Source organism: Brachycentrus maculatus, unplaced genomic scaffold (assembly GCF_059751285.1).
Source record: "Brachycentrus maculatus isolate JH-2025_06_01 unplaced genomic scaffold, ASM5975128v1 h1tg000049l, whole genome shotgun sequence".
Taxonomy (NCBI): domain Eukaryota; kingdom Metazoa; phylum Arthropoda; class Insecta; order Trichoptera; family Brachycentridae; genus Brachycentrus; species Brachycentrus maculatus.
This window is the reverse complement of record NW_028280803.1, coordinates 1,832,580-1,856,213: the sequence shown is the minus strand read 5'-3', so window position 1 is coordinate 1,856,213 and position 23,634 is coordinate 1,832,580. Positions and strand designations below refer to the sequence as shown.

The window sequence follows — 23,634 nt, the reverse complement described above, 5'->3', positions numbered from 1 at the left end:
CGCTTCTGCAGGGATAGGTAGAGGCATCAATCTACCTTTGCAAATAATATTCGCCTCTTCTACATTCATTTATCTCCTTATACGTACCCGCCGATTATTCTGACTCCCGTGGCCTGACCACACAAACGTATTTGAAAAACTTGATCATACTAAAGTTTCTCAACTACGTTTGTTCCCATCAACAGGTGAAAATATAAATTTGATACCGTTTTTGATTATATTATATACATTGAAATTTCTAATTAATACATTGAATTGTAGTATTTTTGTGGAGATACTAAAACAATAAATAATGAGATGTGTTTTGAATATTGAATAAATTAAACCCTGAAGAGGGCAGCAGGTTGTTGCCGAAACTAGTTGGTTGTTAATAAAAAGTCTTTTTACTTCCATATTCTTCTTCATCTTTGATGAGATGTCAAAAAATAATATGAAAATAACTCCTGTAATTGGAGATAATCCAGATTTTGTGAACAAGTATTTGGACACACTCAAAATGTTGTAAATAATATGGCACACTGTAACTCCATTTATAGGATGCTAAGATTGTATAATAATTTAGAAAATACTTATAATGTGACCATCGACATATTAAAGAAGGCACGGAGAAATACAAGAGGACTATTACCGGATTGGTGAAATCAATTTCAAATTGCTTTCACCAATCTGGTGAAGTCTTGAATTTCGTACCTTATGTAGCATAGTTTAATTTCACTTTTAATTTTTACTTCCAATTTAAATTAAAATTTTTCTAACTTCATTACTTTTAATTGTTATTACCTTTTTTTATAACTAAATTTTTATTCTTTATAAGTATATGTGTTTAACCTGCACCTTTCTTGTTTCTGTAAGCTTGTTGTGTTCCCATGTAATTGATGAAAAACATCAAAACTGTTTGTATTGTACTGTATTTCGTTTATTGTAATATGTTTTTCATTTTTTGTGAACCATAAATAAATAAAATAAAAATAAAAATAATATAATATACCAATAAACTGTTTCGCATTATAATTCATTCATCCAAATTTCGACTTATATCACTTTTTGAATACAGCGAAACACACTTTAGCACATCAGCATTGAAAGAATGTCGTCGCAGTGGCGTTCTTTATTAGCGAAAACACCTTTTGTTACTTGTGGAAAAGTTTCGGACTCCGGTATCGCATAACCCCGGCCTCCCCTCCGGAGTGACAGCTGAAAGGGCCTGGCGAAGCGAGCTGGGAGCGGGGGCGGTAGGGGGGGGCGAGCACAAACCTGCTGTAATGGGATTGTCTTGTAAGGATGATTACAATAGACCACTCTGGCCGATAGTGTATGGGCCGGGGGGGGGGGAGAGGGGGGGCACTCGGGGTGATGAAATGCAAAAAAAAACTTGATGAAATTACCACACTTTGAAAGGCGTGTAAATTCTAAATATAAGCAGACGTAGAGTCAGACCTCTTTTGAAAATTTTTGTGCTTTTCGTGTAAATATATTTTATGGTTTTGGTCTCTCTGGAATGTTCAGTAAGATAAGGGAAAAGGAACCGAATTTACAAAATGTCGGGCGTGTCCAAATCCTTATCCATAAATCTAGGTTTCACCACTTAGTTATTTTATATTTTAAATAAAATGTTTACTCAACTCAACCATAGGTACTGCCGAGAGCTCATACACGAAAGAACGTGTCAATTATATGTTATAAAATTCAACATCACATTCTCAATTTTATTTATTGTTTCGGCATTAACTTTATGGTAAGACATGTTACAATGATTAAAGAAAACACTTCGTTTTTTACCACTTGAGTTTTATTATAGACTACATGTTTCAGAAGTTAAACTTCCATCATTCAGGTCTGTATAATAAATATTTATTATACAGACCTGAATGATGGAAGTTTAACTTCTGAAACATGTAGTCTATAATAAAACTCAAGTGGTAAAAAACGAAGTGTTTTCTTTAATTATTGTCACATTCTCAATGTTCAAACTCTTGTGATGTCGTCGTAAAATCATATACGGAGATGTTCCACATTTGGCTATCATACCTTAACCTCAACAAGTGTGTTTGACCTAATTTTGATAATTTTAATATAATGTTATCAAAGATGAAGAAGAATATGGAAGTCTGGACATTTACGCGGAATTCCCCGTAAATACCCAGACTTCCATATTCTTCTACATCTTTGATGAGATTTCAAAAAATAAAATGAAAAATAACTCCTTTAATTGGAGATAATCCAGATTTGTGAACAAGTATGCCTCCAAAAAGGTGGAAAGACAGCTGGGAGTCAACATCCCAAGAGCTACAAGCAGAGGGACAAACAGATCCTTCTTAGGATCTAGAAAAAGAAGAAGAAGAAGTATTAGGACACACTCAAAATGTTGTAATATTATCAACATAGATCTAAGCTAGATGTGTGATTCTAACAAAAAAACTACATAATTAACCGTCACGCCGTTTCTCCACAGGAATAGGCAGAAAGAATAGAATAAAACAACAATCTGTATTTGCAAACAATCTTTGCCTCTTCCACATTCATGAATCTCCTTATACATACCCGCCGATTATTCCAACCTCACCTGACCACATTCAATATTTGAAATTCTTGATCACGCCAAATTTTCTTCGTATTTCCTCTGCTTGTATTACTAACTACATTCGCCTCAATTTTTTTTCTGTTTTATCTTCACTTATTCGATTCACATGCTTAAACCATCTTAACACACCTTCTTTGTAAATACCGATTGGTATGGCATTCTATTACCTCTGCCTACCCCTACAAGGAAGAGGCGTGATAGTTAGTTATTAAGTCTTTATAAAATTAAACACCTTTGTTTAAACCACTTGTTAATTATTAGTACACTTAACCTACCGGTTTCGACAATAACCTTGTCATCATCAGGAGTGTGTGGAAGCTTTTGGTAAGAGAATGTAATTGAATATTTAAATGTTTTAGAATTTAATAAACCCTGATGATGACAAGGTTCTTGTCGAAACCGGTAGGTAAATAAGTGTACTAAAAATAAAAAAAGTGGTTAAAACAAAAGTATTTAATTTTATGAAGTTTATAAAATGTCCGCCTTCGTAGTGTAATGGCCAGCACGCTCGGCTATCGTTCTGGAGGTCCCGGGTTCGATTTCCAAGGTGAGTAAAATAAATATAAATGATGTTTTCACTGTAATATTTATTAAATATTACCATGGACTGGTACCTGAAGCGGAGGGCTGATCACCTTTCCTTCATGTGTAAATGATCGAGATAACACTGCGTTTATATGACACAGTGCCATATGCACCATTGGGGTGCGGATAAGGGTTTTATTATTATTTATTATTATAAAATGTGCCACAAGGTATCTGCGAAAAACATTCAAGAAAAGTTAAGTCAGTTTAAAGATAAATAATTTTATAAATAAAATCAGTATAATATTTCAAAAAGTATACTATTTTGTCTTGGGGCCTGGTAGCCAGCCCTACGCGGTGGAGGAAAATGAAATTTATGTGTACACCCTCTCTTAAAACAATATCGAGGGGTTGAAGTAGACGGGGGTAGGAAGGGTAGTCCTTCTTATATGATTGGATTCTCAGTGACGTAAGGATTTTGGGAGGAAATAAATTTTCTGAAGGATCTCAGGATTTATACGTTGTGTAGATTTAGAGTATTGATGTTTCAATTTTTGGGACGTTAGTGACCATTCAATTTAGTGAAAAGTGTTTTATTGTTTTCAAAGTAAAATAGTAACAATAATTTTGAATGATATTTTAAGTGTGTCCAAATCTTTGTAAACAAATCAGGGTTTTTCCACTTAGGAGTTATTTATAATGACATTTCATTTCAACAAGGAAAAAAAACAAACTAACCATCACGCCGCTCACACGCAGAGGTAGGCAGAGAGGTTAGAACGCCACACTAATCTGTCTTAGCAAACAATCTTTCTTAGCAAGGTTCTTGTCGAAACCAGTTGAAATAAGTGAACCAATAAGAAGTGGTTAAAACAACGTTGTATTATTTTATAAAATGTGCCACAAAGTATCTGCGAAAAACATTCAGGAAAATATTTAGCCAATCAAAATTTGGCGAATAATCATGAAAGCTTTCTTGTATGATTTGCTTTAGCAAGTAGGTTTGTATATTTTTTGTAGTAGGTTCTTCTATTTTTCTGAAACTGAGCCAGGGGATGTTTTGTGTGAAAAATATGCTTTTAATTTCCACACCCAAATTCTTGACAGTTATGTAGATGGCATATGGGGATGAATGCAAATGGCTGAGTGCGGTGACAAAAAACAGATAGGTTCTCGCGCCAATTTCCTCTGAGGGATGCGGAAAGGTCCGCCGGGGTGGGTGGGGGGTAGCAGCGAAGCGCAAGGGTTGTCCGAACGTCAGGGGGAGGGGGACAATGCAATATTCTGATGCATCAAAAGATAGGTCAGGACTAGTGTACTTTGGAGAATTGACCGACGTCTGATCCCCAAGATCTGGAAATAAATGTGTATACCAACATAGGGGTGGTGTTTGGCAATCCATCATAGATTTTTCGTGAATTAAAAATATGTATATAAAGGGTGTACTCTCAAATATGCAATGCAAAATCAAGTACGCGATTAAAGGGGTTTTTTTTTTAATCAATTAAAAATTTGAATTTAAAATAAACTATGTATTTTAATTATTAAGATAATGATAAAGATAATTGCTCATATAAATATGTTTATTTATAAATATAAATACATATATAAATATATATATATATATATATATATATATATATATATATATATATATATATATATATATATATATATACAGTATCTACTCAATGAATTAGGGCCACGCAGAATTTCACGCAATTTCTCAATTCAAACAGGAATAACTCAGAGAAAACCTTAAATAAAACAACATTGAATTTTATTTACACATGAACACTTTATTACGCTTAAATTATGCATATATTTTCATATGAATATAGTTAGTATTTAGTATTTCCACCTTTGGCAGAAATAACTGCCTCAATTCTTTTTGGCATACTTAAAATGCACTGTTTTATTATGTTTTTTATTTCTTCGTCTTCTGACCAATTTTTTTGAATATTTTTTTTTTGACAGTCTACTGTCGGATTTGGAAATGAGTAAACCTTATTTTTTAACATGCTCCATACGTTTTCTATAGGATTAAGGTCCGGAGAATTTCCAGGCCAGGGGAGCAAAGGCAGATTTTTGTTAGACAAAATTTTTATTATTGATTTAGCCCGGTGGCAAGGTGCCCCATCCTGCATGAAGGTGTATGGACCTTCTGTTGGGTCGAGTGTATGGTAGAAGGGCAATAAAATTCGTTCGAGGACCTGCTTATAGGAATTTTGGTTCATTGTTCCTTCCACGAAAAACAACGGCCCAAGTAAATTGTTAATAATACATGACCATATCATTGTTGCAGGGGGGTGTTTGATAACTTTTACCACACAGGCCTCATTGTAACGTTCCATTGGTGCTCTCCTGACGAATCGACGGCTCTCTGTCACGGCTTCTAACCGGCACTCATCACTAAAGATGACCTGAAAAATAATGAAAATTTAAGTTTAATTCAAATATATAAGTTTATTTACTAAAATGATATGTTGAAAATTCAATTTAAATAAATACCTTTTTCCAATCATCTACCGAGTAATTTCGATGTAGCCTGGCCCATTTTAATCGATCCGCTTTCATTCGTGGTGTCAATTTTGGTACTTTTACAGGGCGCCTGCATTTCAGATTTACTTCGTAAAGACGTCGCCTCAGTGTTGATACCGATATATTTATACCCTCTTCTTCCAATTTTATTTTTAATGTTTTAACTGATGCACTACGGTTTTTTAACGCACTTTGAACGATTTTTCGATCAGTCCTCGGTGTTGATTTTCTAATCCTACGACAGTTCTTTCGCCGATTGCTGGAGGCGGGTGACTGATTTTTTATTGATTTTGAAATTCTGTCCACTGTTTGATGAGAAACGTTTTCTTTTTTTGAAATTTCTCTATTAGATAGTATTCCTAATTTCAGTAGCACTATAACACTAGACTTTTTTTCCTCAGAAATGTCTTTACTTTTTCCCATTTTGTCTTTTTCAAAAAAAACACTTGTGTTTACAAAAAAAAATTATACTTTATGAACTAAAATTAAAAATTAAGTTTTTTTCACAAGACACGATAACTATATAACCTCTCTGAACAAAACAATAACCAGAACTCAAGAAACTTCACTAATAAATAAGATAGGACTAATTTTTGAACTTTCAACTATCTGTCTACCTGTGCTAATTAGGGACCTTTCTCAGAAAAAGGGTTTTAAATTTTGTAAAGGCTTAAATAATCCAGGTATATTTTACATATTATTGAAGGTAATATACATGATATTAGATGTCGATAGAAAACTTAAAGTATTTATGTAAAATAAATATAATAATCCAAAAGATTTCAGAGTATTCAAAAAAATAATGGGTGGCCCTAATTCATTGAGTAGATACTGTATATATATATATATATATATATATATATATATATATATATATATATATATATATATATATATATATATATATATATATATATATATATATATATATATATATATATTTATATATATATATATATATATATATATATATATATATATATATATATATATATATATATATATTTATATATATATATATATATATATATATATATATATATATATATATATTTATATATATAATATATATATATATATATATATATATATATATATATATATATATATAACTATATATATATATATATATATATATATATATATATATTTATTTATATATATATATATATATTTATATATATATATACATAAATATATATATATATATATATATATATATATATATATATATATATATATATATATATATATATATATATATATATATGTAAATATATATATATATATATATATATAAATATATATATATATATATATATATATATATATATATATATATATATATATATATATATACATATATATATATATATATATATATATATATATATATATATATATATATATATATATATATATATATATATATATATGTATATATATATTTATATATATATATATATATATATATATATATATATATATATATATATATATATACATATATATATATATATATATATATATATATATATATATATATATATATATATATACATATATATGTATATATATTTGGTATTATCATTATCATTTTCTGAATAATAAAGCTTATGTGCTGAAATCGATATATCGACTTTGTATGCTTTACCATAAGTGGAGCCGTCGATATACCGACGATGAAGCCAGTGTATTTTGACGTTTGAGCTGGGCGGAATTGTCGCATCGTGCGCGTTTCTTAAATTCCGATTTGTCAATAATATTTACAAATAAATAAAACGAAGTATTTTTTACTGAAAAATATGAATACATTATTTGTAAAAACCTGTTATTTTTGCCCTTACAATGTCCACAAAATTGGAAATGAACAATTTTGCAAAAAAAAAAGTCTTCGGCAATTTGACAATAAATTTATGAAAAAAATCCAGATAGAAAAAAATTTAATCTACAATATTATTAGTCTTTCTTAAATCTAGAATTTTCTTAATAATGAGGTCATCTTCAAATCTTTGTATTTTTTAATTCTACCATTACCTAAATAATGAAGTCTTCTTTAAATCTGTTATTTTCTTATTTATTGTAAGTGCAGACAGTTGTAAGAATAAGTAAGGTCATCAGATTGAATTCCACTTTTATTCGTCTTATATAGACATGAATTTTTTTGTTGATAATTCTTAATAAGACGCGTCACATATTATAATATCTATGTTAATAAAAGTAGAATTCAATCCAATAACCTTGTTTAATTTTGGATACATTATCCAAAAATGTTATTATCTTAATGATAAAGTCTTCCTTAAATCCATCAGTAATATTTATTATGGCGATTGTGAATGTATTGTATGAAGAATTCGCGAACTCGTTTACTCAGCATTTTATTGCATATTGAAAACGACACCTCCGGGCCTCAACGGAGGGGTGGGGGAAAGAAGGGTGAGGGGGAGGAAATACATCTTAGATTTAAAAGCTGCTGCCGACTAGGCCTTCTGTATGGCGCACAACAGCGGGGCTATAGATTCTCAAAAATGTACAGAACTGATCAAATTTTTCGACAATCCTATCTTTTGGAACGAAAGAAACTGTTTTTTCAAAAAGAGGTGGTAAAAACTTATTTTCTTCGTCTTCTGCTTGTTGTGGGCCTTGCGGTCTGCATTTCAGAGGGATTAGTCTCCTGCTATATCGATTACGTCGGCAGTCGTCTACCTGGGTATTGACCGTACAGTGCAATGTAGGGGAGTAGTAAAACTAAAAGATATCTACTCGTATTTAGCACATAATATGAAAGTACTCATATATGATGAAGGTGATTAATTTATGAAGAAGAAAAAAAGCTCCAATTTTAAGTCTTTTTCTTTTGGCTTTGCAAATGCACACGAGACGAATGTGGTTGGTAACAGAAGCAGAAGAAGACCGATAAAAAGTTTTATGATCAAGTATTTCAAATACTTGAAAACGTTCATGTTAGGAGTCGGAGTTATCGATGGATATGTATAAAGAAATGCTTGAAATTGGAAGACGCGAAAATTGTTTAAAGTGACTGAGTGGTATGGCGTTCTATTCACTCTACCCACCCCTGCGGATAGGTATTATGATGGTTAGTTTACTAGTTATTTTGGTTCAACTAAATTTGTGGTATTATTTTTTTTTAATACGATATTCCATTTTAAATTTATGGGCATTGAGCATAGTGAATTTTTCATGGCCTGTGTAAGCTCAGAAATCTACGAGAGTGTAGTCCCCGCTCCCAATGAAATACTCGTAGAATGCGCTACGCCACTGTGTTAAGGGTAAGGCTGCCAGTGTATTGAATATCCATTACACTGATTAGAGGAGACTCGATGATGTACGATGAGTTCAGTGGCGTAGAGGAATGGGAAAAGCTTATAATAAAAAATACGTTTTGTGATTATCGCGGGATAAGTTTTATTTAGAGAGTGCTTCGGGCGTCACCGTGAAATATACGCATATCAAAAATAAAAATTTAATCTAGTTGATGGATATGGCGTAGAATTATGTCATTTGATTGAAATTTGTGTATTTATAATTATTTCACATTTTTGGGTTTGTACAAATCCTTGTTCACAAGTCTGGGTTTCTCCACCTATTAAGTTATAATTGTATTTTTGACATCTCAACATAGACGTAGAAGAATGTGTACATTCCATACTTTGAAATAAGCTGCAACTCTTTTCGAAAATCATGGTTTCAGGCGTTTCCCAGTGTGTAAAGTAATCCGGTTAGGATCTTTCCTAAAACTAAATAAAAGGGTCTCTGCCAAATACAAGCTTTCTAAAACCACTCATAGATAGCTCCCGTGAACTCAAATAAGAAGCGCGATTAGATTTATGATATATGTATGAGTTCCAAAAATATGAGAATTGTGGTTGTCAATTAAAGGTAGAATGGTGAATGTTACACGTGTGTAAAGTTATCTGAGTTGTAAAAAATGTTACACTTAATCTTTTATAACTTTTTTTATCTGACAATGACAAAACCTCTCCCCTATTTTCTAGGTTCCCACTGAAAAAAAAGCTACTACCCAATCTTCATCCTTCATCGTCCTAAGGACATAACTGTTAAATTTAGACTTAGATTCACATACGGTGTTTGAAAATGATGCGGAATGCATCGAAATACGTGACACAATATATTTTAATGTATATAGTTTACCATATAAAATTTAATGTATGCATGGATATATATTACCACAAACTAACTGCCGAATCACTTAATGTAAAAACAAATAACATTAATTGGTAATGGAATGTATGTTCAAATAAAGAACACAATGTATGTGTGCTTGAGAAAGTGGGCGGCAGTACAATGCGGGGTATTCCCGTACTTTGGGCCACTTCGCTCGCGCAATTATTTAGTGAGCTTATTTCACTTCCTTACGGCATTATTAAGGCTTAAAAGGTTTCTGGAGTGCTCGCCCGGCTTTGGAAATATCCTAAGAAATTCATGCACCCACCCTTTACGTATTGTGCCGGCGGTAATCGATCTCGGGACTAAGTACAATTTATAAGGGAAATTTTACTCGGATATAATCTCACACACAATCTCGGCCACTTTGGCCCGCTAACTCAAAAGCTTTCCTACGAAGGTGCTTTACTACCCCCTAGTAAATTGACCGTTTTCCTCGCGGAGCTTTTGTTTGGCTGCAGCCTTAATTGGAAACGCTAACAATTTTTCCCCGCTCCTAATTTCGCGAGTTGATTCAACCGTTTCGTTTTATTACACTTTGACTTATTAGCATGAAAGTTGACGCAAAATCTACCCCTTGGTATGATTTGTTATTTATGAACGTTTCTGTGACACGTTTAATTTGAATAATTACTGTGTGGGGTCAGTCAACTCGAGGGTAGAATAATATCTATCAATAACTCACCAGATAGCAATTGCCAAAACCTACAAAAATATTTCTCAGAACACGCAAAAAGCAACTAAGCAAAATGCATTATCCACACGGAACAATGACCGGCAACCGCTATTCGTCCACAACCGAACCGTGTACTGACCAGTCTTCATGCCATGGCATATTATAAAACTATATATTATAAACTATTTGATACTTAAGTTCAGTTCAGTTCTCAAAATTTAGTTTTTTAAGGCAGCAAAAAGGAATACAGTATAATACAATTAAGTAAAATTAATTTTAAAATAAATGAAAGAATACATATAAGTCACTAATCCTCACTTTAAAAAGTTAAAATCTGTTCTGAGGTAAGTACCCCTAATGTTTTTTTTTCTTTAAATACAGCATATATTATTAGATTAAAACCAATATTTTTAGCTTTTCCACTTTATTTTTATTTGACCAGCGACCGGGTTTCGTCGTTACCGACATCATCAGACTGGTCTGATGATATCGGTAACGACGAAACCCGGTCGCTGGTCAAATAAAAATAAAGTGGAAAAGCTAAAAATATTGGTTTTAATCTAATAATATATTAAAATGCAATTCCATCACGAAGTGTCAGTGGATAATATAAATCTATTAAATACAGCATATTAAGTTTATACAAATTATAAATGAAATAAAATAATATAATTTATATTTGACGCACTAACTTTGTGATTTTCTATTTTATAATTAAAATGTAACTTTGATTTAAAATCACTGTAGTGATGTAAAAACAAAGTTACATTTTAATTACGAAATAAAGTCATATTAAAAAATGTTTATCTTACGAAAATTATGGAAAGTAAATAATCAAAACTCTAAAAAATTATAAACTGATAACTTCACCAAAGTGTAAAGCGAAATTAGATAAAATATTTTCTTTTAAATACGACACTATAAAAAATATATGCAGTCTATAAATATATAAACACTTACCCGTAACATTGTCAGGCTTGTGCATGGCAGGAGGATCTCGGATCATATCGGAACCGGAGAGCACTGCATACCCAGCCGGGGACTAAATCTGCAATCAAATAAAAAAATGCTTTGAAATATTACACATAGAAAATAAAAGCAAATTAAGTTATCATAGTTTTTCTTGCAAAGGGTGTAAATGAATATTTGAAATTTTCTTGAATGTTTTTAGCAGATACTTTTTGGTACATTTTATAAACTTTATAAAATAAAACAACTTTGTTTTCAACCAATTTTTATTGGTATTTTATTCCAACCGGTTTCAACAATAACTTTCTCGTCATCAGGGTTAAACAAGTATATGTATTAGGAAATGGTTGGAGAAAAGTACCAATTAAAAGTGGTTAAAAACAAAGTATATTTACGTCATAATTTTTTTTTTAAATTGAGCCTTTTTTTGCACAGAGCAATGCATCATATAAACGTAGTGTTATCTTGATCGTTAACACATGAAGGAAAGGTGATCAGCCCTCCGCTTCAGGTACCAGTCAAAGGTAATATTGAATAAATATTACATTGAAAAAAATCACTTATATTTATTTTACCCCCTCCCTGGAAATCGAACCCGGGACCTCCAATACGGTAGCTAAACACACTAACCATTACACCACGGAGGCGGACAATTTAGTCGTATTTCTTAAAATTATTTTTCAGTAAAATGAATACATTAGATGCAGGAAATACGAGTTACATAAGTTCAATGCTACATATTTCAGTTCTAATGTAATAAATATTTCAACCAGTGTGAATAAAGTTACACTCTTAGCTTGAAATAAATACGAAATAAAAATAAACTTATGGCGCTTATTGAGTTTCCTGAAATATTTCATAAAATATTGATCGATTAAGTATTTATGTATCGCAGGAAGCGTTGGAATCCACAGGGGTGAGAATATGATTGAAAACTGACAACACGGATTTATTTGACGTCAAATTTTCTCCAATACAAAATCAATTTTTTCCCTCGTGTATAATATCAAGGGTCTTTTTCACTATAAGGAGATCAGTGCTAAGCTTCTTGTACCGGTCCAGGGTGATGTCAAATAATTAACTAACTAACTAATTAACCATCACGCCGCTTCACGGGGTAGGCAGAGAGAATCGAACGCCACACCACTCTTCTACATCCATGCATCTTCTCATACATACCCGAAGATTATTACAACTCCTGACCCAGCCGCTTTGAAGTATTTGAGAAACCTGATTGTGCCTAGTTTTCCTCGGTCTTCCTCTGCTTCTTTTTCCAACTACATTCGCCTCATAAATTTATTTAATCGTTCTTTTCTCACTCATATGGTACGTTCCACATGTCCAAACAATCTCAACACGCCTTTCTTAATTTTATCGATAATGCTTATCTCAGTCTTGCTAATTTACAAATAATTATCTTTTTATAATTTATATTTGAAGCAGTAATTTTGTGATTTTCCATTTTATAATTCAAATGTAACTTTGTTTTAAAATTACTATTAATGTTTTATTAAACTTTAATATAATATCTACCGGTTTCTAAGGTAACCACTTCTTTATCAAGACTGATTAATTCGTATAAAAGTATTAATCAGTCTTGATAAAGAAACGGTTAGCTTCGAAACCGGTAGACATTATAATTAAGTTAAAATGTAATATTTTTAGCAATTTTATATATTTATTTATAATGTAATATTTATAGTAATTATCTTCTTATTCTTCTTCTTGGTGTAGGCCTTGTGGCCTGTTTCTAAAAGGAATAAGCCTCCTGCGATGTCGATTCCCAGCTGTCAATCCATCTCTTTGGTGGTCTGTCCGGGAGTCGTCTACCTTGGGATTCCTTTTTCATTACATGAGTACACCATTATCTTCTTTGTTGCCTCCCCAACTAACGATGTCTTCAATCTCGCATATTTCTCTTATCCTGGCTTCCTTATAATTATTTATGAGAGTAAGAATCGCTTTAAATCGTTTTGAATCCTAGACCTTCATCATGGTAACCAAAAGTGCTTACCACTATTCTACAAAGGTGAAAAAGAAAAAAATTCAAAAATCTCACTTTAATTATTTTTCAGTTAAATTACATATTTTCTGAAAAATTTACAATTTTATAAATGGTTTGAATATTATCATGTATGAATTGAATAGAAGTTCATGGAAAAATAAGAAAAGCAGTAATGTTTACGGCGCTCGTATTGCATAACAGTACTCGCACAAGCTTGCACGATAGGTGCATTGGGACGTATCTCTTGAAGAAAAATGAATGACTTATTTTATTTTTTAATCCATGTGATTAAATTATTAGTAAAAGTTATATAAAAGTCTAATTTATATACATATTACAATCGGAGGGCATTTATGACTAGATGTATGGAGATAAGATAGTTAGAAGTGTATGTTAGGATAGACGAGTGTGGCGTTCTATCCTCTCTGCCTAACACGGATGAGAAACGATGTGATGGTTGTAGTAGTAGAAGTGGGACAAAAATAATAATAAAAATATATTTCTGATGGCATTTTGTCCTGGATTATTTTATGGAATTTTGATCGTACTTTTTGCCATTTGACACTTTTTTGAAGGAATAAGCTTCTATTGAACACGCAGACGGTAATACGCCACTCGGCCCTCACTCAGCACTAACTTGGCCCTAACTCACGCCATACTCAGCTCAACTGCTGAGTTAATCTGGAGCGATGAAGGCTTTTGCAACGGGGTGGAAAAGTTTAAATCACCTACCCCTATTTCGAAAATTCTTACAAATAACTTTGTTATAAGATATGCGAATATAATAATGGACAAGTTTATTTGTTTTTAAATGAAGTTTTAGAGGGCTTCGACCTTGACATCATGCAATTAACGATCAAGATAACACTGCGGTTATATCAAGCAGTGCCCTTTGCATCATTAGGTGCGGATAAGTCAGAAGAAGAAAAATGATATTTTTTAATAAAGAGAAACAATACAATAGAATCGATTTCGTTTTATGGGCTATATAAGGGGGTATACAAAGTTTATCGCGTAATCATATCACAAAACGGATAAAGGAAAATCTGGATTTACAAAAACATAATAGAATATTGTAATGCAAAACGGAAACGGATATAAGGGTGACCGGATCTCATTATAAGGAGGAAAAAAGTTACCCCAGAAGCCTTACAAGGGATCGTTATGCCCGCTCGTTAAACGTTTTACGATATTCCTATTGTAATTGTCCATGATTCTTTATATTATATCCTTATAAGGGCCTATATTTCCTTTTTACCCGTTATACGTTACAGGCTTTATAAGGATTATAATGGAATTCGATATAAACGTGATATTTTCTATTATATTTGAACATCTTCATACATATTATACATATGTACACATACACACAAGCATTATTAATAATTCCAATCACTTTTTAACAGAAAAAACTTAATAATACAATAATTTGTATTTTTTGTTTTTATTATTTATTTTTGTTTTGTTTTTAAATTTATGAATAAATAAAGATAATATGTAATTTGTATACACACATACACATTAAAAAAAAAATACATTAAAAATTTAAACATGGATTTCGAAGTAGCACGTAGAAGATGTTTTTTTTAATCGAAGCACAAATATATCTTCCGAAATTCGAGTAGTGTGTTTGCCAATCATGGGTAAAATGGTGAATGTTACACGTGTATAATGTGATCACTTAATCTAGCCTATATATGTAATCTAGCCTATACATTATTCTACATTCCTGTTGAGATATCAATCATGTCAATATCTTGAAATACCTACATAAGTATGTAGAAAAAATGTATACACCATACATAGCTACACAGTCATTCCAGAATATTATAATGTAAAAGGAAGGGTTTGAAAATGATTCACAGTCATCAAGATCAATTGATAATAAAGACTACTTAGACTGATTTTGTAATTGAAGGGAATCGAACCCTTTAGAATATCTAACCACTGAGCTACAATACCAACTCTAAGTCAATTAAAACGAACTCCCCCTAAGAAACTAAGTAATAGATAAGCAAGGCGTTTGATCAAATCACAAACAGTACATTATATGCCTTAGTTTTCTGTTCCACTCATGCAAAAGCAGCTAACCCTTTAACTGGAAAATGAATTTTCTTTCGAGGGTAGTTTCAGAACGGGGATAAGGTTTAAGATGGAGCCAGAGGGGTGGGAGGAGGTCGGGAGGGGGGTCAGGGGGCTAGGGGGTTGATTTGCCGCCCATACATCTGCCGACGAATCCACTTTATTGGCTTCAATAAAATATGAACACGTTTGGTTGGGCGGCTCGGGGGTGGAGCGGAGGGCAGTTAAGATAGCCAGTGAAATTGCTTTTCGGAGTGCCCCCATCTCGGGAAAGTTTCAGGAAGATGGAATAAGAATTGGGTCCGTTACGGGATGAATTTCGGAAGAATATGATGATCATATGTAAATATTAATAAATCTACGTGCTAGGGCTGGGCTGAAGGTTCGAGGGACCGACGCGAAATTGACTGACGTGTACGGTAACAATTTCATCAGAATTTTGAAAGGAGTCCGGCTGGAGTGAAAAATTATTCCCGAAATTGCTACTTTCAATCGAATAGGTTTTATCGTGAACAGTGTGGGAAATCAATGAAGATTTTTCTCGATTTTTATTCATTAACTAGTCTCTGGTGTATGTGTCTCAGTCTGGTTAAATGTAAAAGAAAAAAAAAGAAATAACGCATTTCTAATATGTTTCATTTTACAATGCATGTAAACGCTTGTGAATGTTAGTAGTCTACAACTTAAGCAACAGAAGCTGTCAAGTAGTATACTGTTCCGTTATGTTTCCGTTTAAATATGATGTTTTTAGTACTTATTGCAGTAAAAATATTTTAAAAAAAAAATTCACCTGCCAAAATTTCAAAGCAATTTTGAATAATTATATAAGATTTTTGATTTTGAACAAATGAACATTTATTTTACATATTTATATATTTAGATAGTATTTTCTTCTCATTGAAAAAAGGTTTATTTAGTTTTTGATGTAAGAATATTGAGTAAAAAGTATGATTATGTTACGAAATAATTCGTTTAACGATTCACTGTAGGGTTTCTGCCCGACTAACGAATCGTAATTCGTTTAATGAATCTAATGGAAGTAAATAAGTCTCACAGTGATATCTACGTACCATATGTAGATAGCAGTATCGTTTGGAAATCGCGAAACACCATATGAGGACCAAATTAATTTATTTGAGTGAGTTGTCCGCCTTAATAGTGTAGTAGTTAATACGTTCGGCTACGATGCTGAAGATCCCAGGTTCGATTCCCAGGGGGGTCAAAATGACTATAACCTAGTGTTTTCCACTATTATATTTATTTGATATTACCCTGAAGCGTAAGACCAATCAAATTTTTTACACTATTTATAGATTTGGCGTTTAATTTGTACATCTCCATTTTTATTAATGTATTAAATATCATAGAATTGATTTCTGCGTGTTTTTTTAAAATAATAAAATACAACAATAAATTGACTTAAAAAATCAGTGTTTGATTTAAAATTAAATACGTGAAACTTTCCTACACATAATTTACAGTCAACATTTGAATTTCATATATCGCCCACTCCTTTCAAGAACGTCATAAATCAAAAATCGTCAATTTTCAGTTGTGCATGTTTTCGGAATGCCCAGAAAATGTACTATATCCCAACAAAAGAGGCATATTTTTAACTTAATATTTACCCTCTACAGGGCAGAAAGTGTTGTTTTTGCATTTTGAGAAAAATGTATTGTTTATTTAACGTATTGTTTATTTATTTAAAAATATTTTAATGTATCGTTTATTTATTTAAAACGTTCTCCTCAAAAATCAAGTTTTTTGATTTATGACGTTGTTGAAAGGAGTGAGCGATATGTGATGCAGTGCACTATGCACCATTGAGAGTCAATAAGGGTAAGAAGTACAGTTATTAGTATTAGTAATGTATGTTTTTACAGGTATAAAATTTAATTTGAAAGAATATAAAACCACAAAAGAATGGTTGCGTTGGATTATAGATTGCCTTTGGTGAATTGAATTTTTCTGAATAGCGGGTATTAGCCCAAAAGCTAAGCGTGGGATAAACCATAAAGTTTCAGTAATAAAAAAAAATTGACGTAATTAAACTTCTCCAAACTAATGAAACGCTCACTCGAAACTACCAAATCGGACCGGCTAATCTTAAACTAAATCGGCGAAAATTACATTATTCAAAATTCAATTTGAGCGTTTGTTATGTTCATACTGTGACGTCATGCGATTGCCGAGTATTCTCGGCCATAAAACAAAACAACGTTCCCGATTGCTTCTGACTGACCGCCTCCCCCCCCCCCTTGCCCCCCGCCCCACTCCGACCCCCGCCACCCCTACATTCTGCATTCGGTAGATTCATTCCCGAAATCACCCCATCCCTCCAATGTTCCGTCTACATACATCCCCTTCAAATTAACCCTCTGTTTTGGGGGTGAAAAAATAAACGAAAACCAGTGTCATAGGCTAATTAAAGTTGAGATCTTAAACGATCAAATTCAGAACGCGACTAGCCGCGCTAGTGGCTTAACGTGTCTCCAAGCATTTTTTACTTGGAACGTATGTTGCAACTTGATTTTTTTGTAAAAATTTCTATTTAAAAAATCCAAATTCACAGTAAAATCAGGATACAATTTTATATTGTTTCACATTTTCAATAAATTTCGCAAAATAGTTTAAAAAAAAAATTGCTTAGCAAGAGCAGATCTGCCAGGAAGCCTAGATGCTTCTGTATCAGATCTGGGCATGCGGTGGGACAGCTTTCAATATATTGAAAAAATGTTTATATTTACTACATTTTGTGAGCGTCCAAATACTTGTCCACAAATTAGAATAATATCCAATTATAGGAGTTATTGTTCATATTATTTTTTGAATATAGAATAGAATATGGAACCAGCCTATGACAGTCGTAAGCCCCGTAAATGCCCTGACTTTCATATTCTTCTTCATCATTATTAACATTATATTTTAGGTTATAGTTAAGGGCACTGTCAAGAATACAATAGAAATAATCAGAAATAAAATTAGATTAAAGGGTGTTCATATAAACTACAAATATTTGAATTTGACTGAAAACAAAAAATCAAAAAGATGAAAATGATAAAGTTATATGAAAAGAAACGATAGATATTTCATATCATGTTGAGACACCTATAAAATCTTACTTTGTTTTAAAATTACTACAAATATTTAATTATAACTTGATTATAATGTCTACCGGTTTCGAAGCTAACCGCTTCTTTATCAAGACTGATTAAGTGACATTTTAATAATAAAATGGAAAATCACAAAGTTAGTGCTTTAAATAAAAATTTAAAAAAAATTATAGCCATAACTTCTTTTATTTCTTGATCTTTACATTACATTTTTGATAGAAGAGTATCGAGACTGCACCCCTGCCCCAAGAAACGAGTTCTAGACGAGCCTTAGCTCGGGTCCAATCTCCATCTAATCCAGTCATCCCCGAAAGTATTCCGTGCTGCCAGGATCGGATATAAATCTGAGATAGCGCGGGTCCATCTCGTTTTGAATTATACGCCCTGCCTGGCAGCACTGCCCTGGATGCTGTACTTATTAGGGGAGTAAAGTGTGCGCGAACAAAGAATGGCAAAACAAATTTACGAGCCGAATGTGGTCGGCAATAGAAGCAGAGGAAGACCGGGAAAAACTTGCAAAATTGTGCGGCAAAACGATGTTTGATAGATGTACGAATAGTGATATAAGGAAATAATGTAAGATTGATATAAGCATAATCGATGAAATAAAAAAAGGTGTGTTCTGGTGGTTTGGGCATGTGAATCGAATGAATGAAGGAATAACAGTAAATAACAGTAAAATAACAGTAAACAGTAACAGAAGACGCAGATTTTTTGCAAATACAGACAAGTGTGGCATTCTATTCTCTCCGTCTACCCCTGTTTGTTAGTTAGATATTATAAAAGCGTGTTCTTTTAAAGTTATGAGTAAAGTGATGTTTCGGCTAACGAATAATCCCTTTTACCGATTTATAACAAATTCGAGTAACGCTTATTATCTCATCTTTACCCCGATATACGATAACCGATACTGCAAGTTTATTATTCATATCTATTTTTTTTAATTAATAAAAATTATTTTACAATTTTTATAGTATTAACTCTTGATCGTTTATTTGCCCATTCGTTTATTTGCCTTTGGTATTTTTTTTTATTGCCGTCTTACTTCAGAAAATAACAAATTGAAAATACTCGTCACCATGTATTGAATTGTTCTATTTCCATATTTATTGTACACTCATCAAACTTAACTTCAAAAAAAAACTTTCATCCTTGAAATGAATTGAATTTCTTCACTTACAATTTCCGCTGTAGGAGGTTCAAAGTGTACCAGGTATTGGGTATAATGTCGATATCAAACCGAATTTAGACTCCTTTCACACGGGCTCCAATTGATGTCAACAATCGCAATACGCGTCGCGCAGTGTCGCCACCGAGCGGCGCGGGCGAGAGGGTCGCAGCGCGGGCGGGTGGGGGCGCGACGGTGTCCGGGAACAAACCGCCCGGAAAATTGTCAATTCCGTTTGCCCCGTTCCCGACTCCCCGAAAGCTCCGCTTGTTCCGTCCTTCGGCCAATCAAAACGCGTCCCGCGAGTGCGATACGGCGGCAGCTTAACTGCCGGGAGGTCGGGGCAGGATGGGACGACTTCAATTTTGTTTTATTAAAAGTTAAAACGCTCCTACACGTATGATGAAGCGGACCCGTTCTACCAACATCCGCCGCAATGAGTTGTCGCCTTCTACTATTTGATCGCACTCCTAGCTAAGTGTCGTATGTGAATTGGCACTATATTTGAAAAAATGTGTTTGCCGTTATTACCATTTTCGGCATCTCAACAAAGATGAAGAAGAATATGGAAGTCTTGGCATTTATAGGGCTCATCCATTCTACCACTCTCCGCCTCAGAAAGTGGTCGCCTTCTTCCGGCCAACTGTCGTATCTGAATAAGCACAATCTTTGAAAGAATGCGTTTGCCGTTATCACCATTTTAGACATCTCCACAAAGAAGAAGAAAAATATTAAAGTATGGGCATTTATAGGGCCCACGACCGTCATAGATTTGTTTTTTTGTGTTAAATTTAATTTTCATTTTCTAGAATCTTGTAGACAACAAAAGAGATGGAGGGATAGTTGCACAACAGCATGCCAAGTAAAAAAAAGATCTGGGGTCTACAAGAAGAAGAAGAAGATATGTCATAGACTGGTTTAATTGATCATTTTACACATTTGTCATAGGCTGGTTTAATTGATCATTTTACACATTTTTGACAATAGTCATTTTTCTATAGTTGCATATATATCCTTTAATTGACACCTTCTTTCGCATGGAAATTCCAGACATCGTCTATGATTGAGTTATCTTAGTTTTTTTAGCAAAGAACTTCATGAAATGTATGCAAAATACTTCCTAAATTATTTGATATACCAAGAAAAGCCCGAAAACATGATTTTCAATTTTTGTTAAGATTGACCAGTTATTTTATTCACAGTACTTTATGTGTGTCCAAATCTGAGTTTTGCCTATTTGGGAGTTATTTATATACTAAGGCTTCTAAACATAAATAAATAAGAACTCATCAATGTAAACTTACACTCGGATTGGAATTCATTCCAAAATAATTATGAAATAATAAAAATTAAATTATAAAATAATGCAATATTAATCGGAAACATAATCTTTATGTTCAGGAGTAGCAAAATTTATTTAATCAATAATTTTTTTTCATATTTTATTTATTCTTCCCACCACCTTGAAAATTTACATCAAGATACATATATTATCGTTAGGATGAAAATCCAGTATTACAGATCAATACTATTTCAGGCTCCTCTTAAATGTAATACAATTCGAAAATTTCATTTTATTAACGGCTTTTCAGGTTTTTTTTCAGCAATAAAACGGGCATTATTAGGCTTTTGAGACTTGAATAAAGGCAGTTGTTTGTGGCGTTTTTTGTGATGTTTTATCGTGTCAATTAAAACACTACTTTTCTTAGCGCCTACCCTGATTAAATACTCTTTGCTCGCCACTGCGTATACATTCTCCCTTGAATGATATACCGACCTTGTTAAGATAGTAAGCAACAATCTAGTCCAGGGTTTCCCAAACTTTTGCACCCCGTAGACCACTATTATTTTTTACATAAGTACTGTGCGAACTGATTTTTTATTTTTTTTTTCATTCAAACCCTTTTCCGCACCCCAATGGTGAATAGGGCACTGCATTATAAACACAGTGTTATCTTGATCGTTAACACACGAAGGAAAGGTGACCAGCCTTCCACTTCAGGTACCAGTCCAGGGTAATATCAATACCAGAAAAAAATCACTTATATTTATTTGACCCCCCCCCCGGGAATTAAACCCGGGACCTCCAGAACGGTAGCCGAGCGTGCTGACCATTACACTACGGAGGCGGACTGAAATATAATCGATTAAATCGATTTTAGTTATCTTAGTTTTGCGAGTGGCGTATTACCGTCAGCGTGTTCAATAGAACAATTGTGTTCAATTGAACACAGTTTTGACTACAAACAAGTATGGCTTAGTAAGACAATATACGTATCGACTATAAACAATATTTACTGTATTCAAATTTTGATTTTGTCTTACTTGAAACAAAGACTACTATGGAATAAAAATATTTGCATTTTATAAAAAATATACAAATCAACGCATTCGTTTGAAAATGCTATAACTAGGCGAAACAATTGTAACAATATTAATTTTCATGTGTTTTTACAAAAAAAATATAACTTAGTAGACTCAAAAAACAAAAAAATACAACTTAGTAGACTCAAAAAATCTGTGTTTGATTTAAACATTTTTACATAAATTTAAATTTAGTTCTATAAATGAAACGCCAAATCAATAAATAAAAATAAATAAAAAAGTCTGCGTCTTAGCAAAGATCGTAATCTACGAGTTGTCTCGTTGTTGGCAGTCAACGTGTTAAATCAATGTTTCATTTTATTTTATTTTTATTAATTTATGGTTCAAAAACAATGAAAAACATATTACAATAAATGAAATACAGTGCAATACAATTTTTTTTAATGTTTTTCATCAATTAGATGAGAACACAACAAGCTTACAGAAATAATAAAGGTGCAGGTTAAACACATATATACAGAATAAAAATTTGGTTGTTAAAAAGGTTAATAACAATTAAAAGTAATGTAGTAAAAAAAATAAAAATAAAAATTAGAAGTAAAAATTAAAAGTGAAATTAAACTATGCTAAATAAGGTACAAAATTCAAGACTCCACCAGATTGGTTAAATAAATTTGAAATTGATTTCATCAATCTAGTAATAGACCTCTTGTATTTTTTCGTTTTACTATACTTTTAAAATTATGCTTATTTGGAGGGACTATTGAACACGCTAACGGTATTACGCTGCCCGGTGTAGCCCGTTCGTTCTATATTTTCCTTACCTCTCTTCTTGCCCCTCTCTTCCCAGTACACTCGGCCGATTGGATATGATATCCGTCTGTGTGTTGCATTATCCAATAAGTTCCCTGAAAGCAATCGCCAATTGCTTTCGTACACCAAACCAAATAGGAAGAAAATAAATGAAGTCAATTCATAACAGAAATACTCGGAGATATTTTTCAATTTACGTTTTCAAACGAAATATATAATATATGAAAAATCAGTTTATATATACATCACACTCAAAATACATCTCTTTAAACAATAAAACTAGGAATTTGTTTTCAATCACTTTTGGTACATTAAACTAGTTTCGACAAGAACCTTCTCCCTTATGATGAGAAGGTTTTTGTCGAAACCGTTTGGAGAAAAGTACCAATAAAAAGTGGATTAAAACAAAGTTCTAGTTTTATTTCATAAAGTTTTATCAAATGTGCTACAAAGTATGTATCTGCTAAGAACATTCAAGAAAATAATCTCTGATATCTTAACAAAGATGAAGGAGAATATGGAGTCTGGGTATTAAGAGTGCAATTTTTTTAAATTTTTTATTTATTTCTTAAGTAAGCTTATATTACAACTAATAAAAACTATTATTTATACTTAAGTTAAATTATCTAT

At 32.3% G+C, this 23,634-nt stretch overlaps 1 protein-coding gene across 3 annotated transcripts in view; it reads right to left on the bottom strand.

Annotated features, from left to right (window-relative positions):
• Nucleotides 1-23,634, bottom strand: part of LOC148312186 (uncharacterized) — a 143,631-nt gene that overhangs the window by 36,857 nt on the left and 83,140 nt on the right. For 2 of the 3 annotated variants that reach the window (XM_088277755.1, XM_088277757.1), the window contains exon 2: nucleotides 11,490-11,577. In XM_088277755.1, the coding sequence (XP_088133881.1) occupies nucleotides 11,490-11,535 (46 nt within the window). In that variant the 5' untranslated portion in view covers nucleotides 11,536-11,577. Of the gene's footprint in view, nucleotides 1-11,489; nucleotides 11,585-23,634 lie in introns of those variants that run through there. The other variant, XM_088277756.1, reaches the window with a different exon arrangement.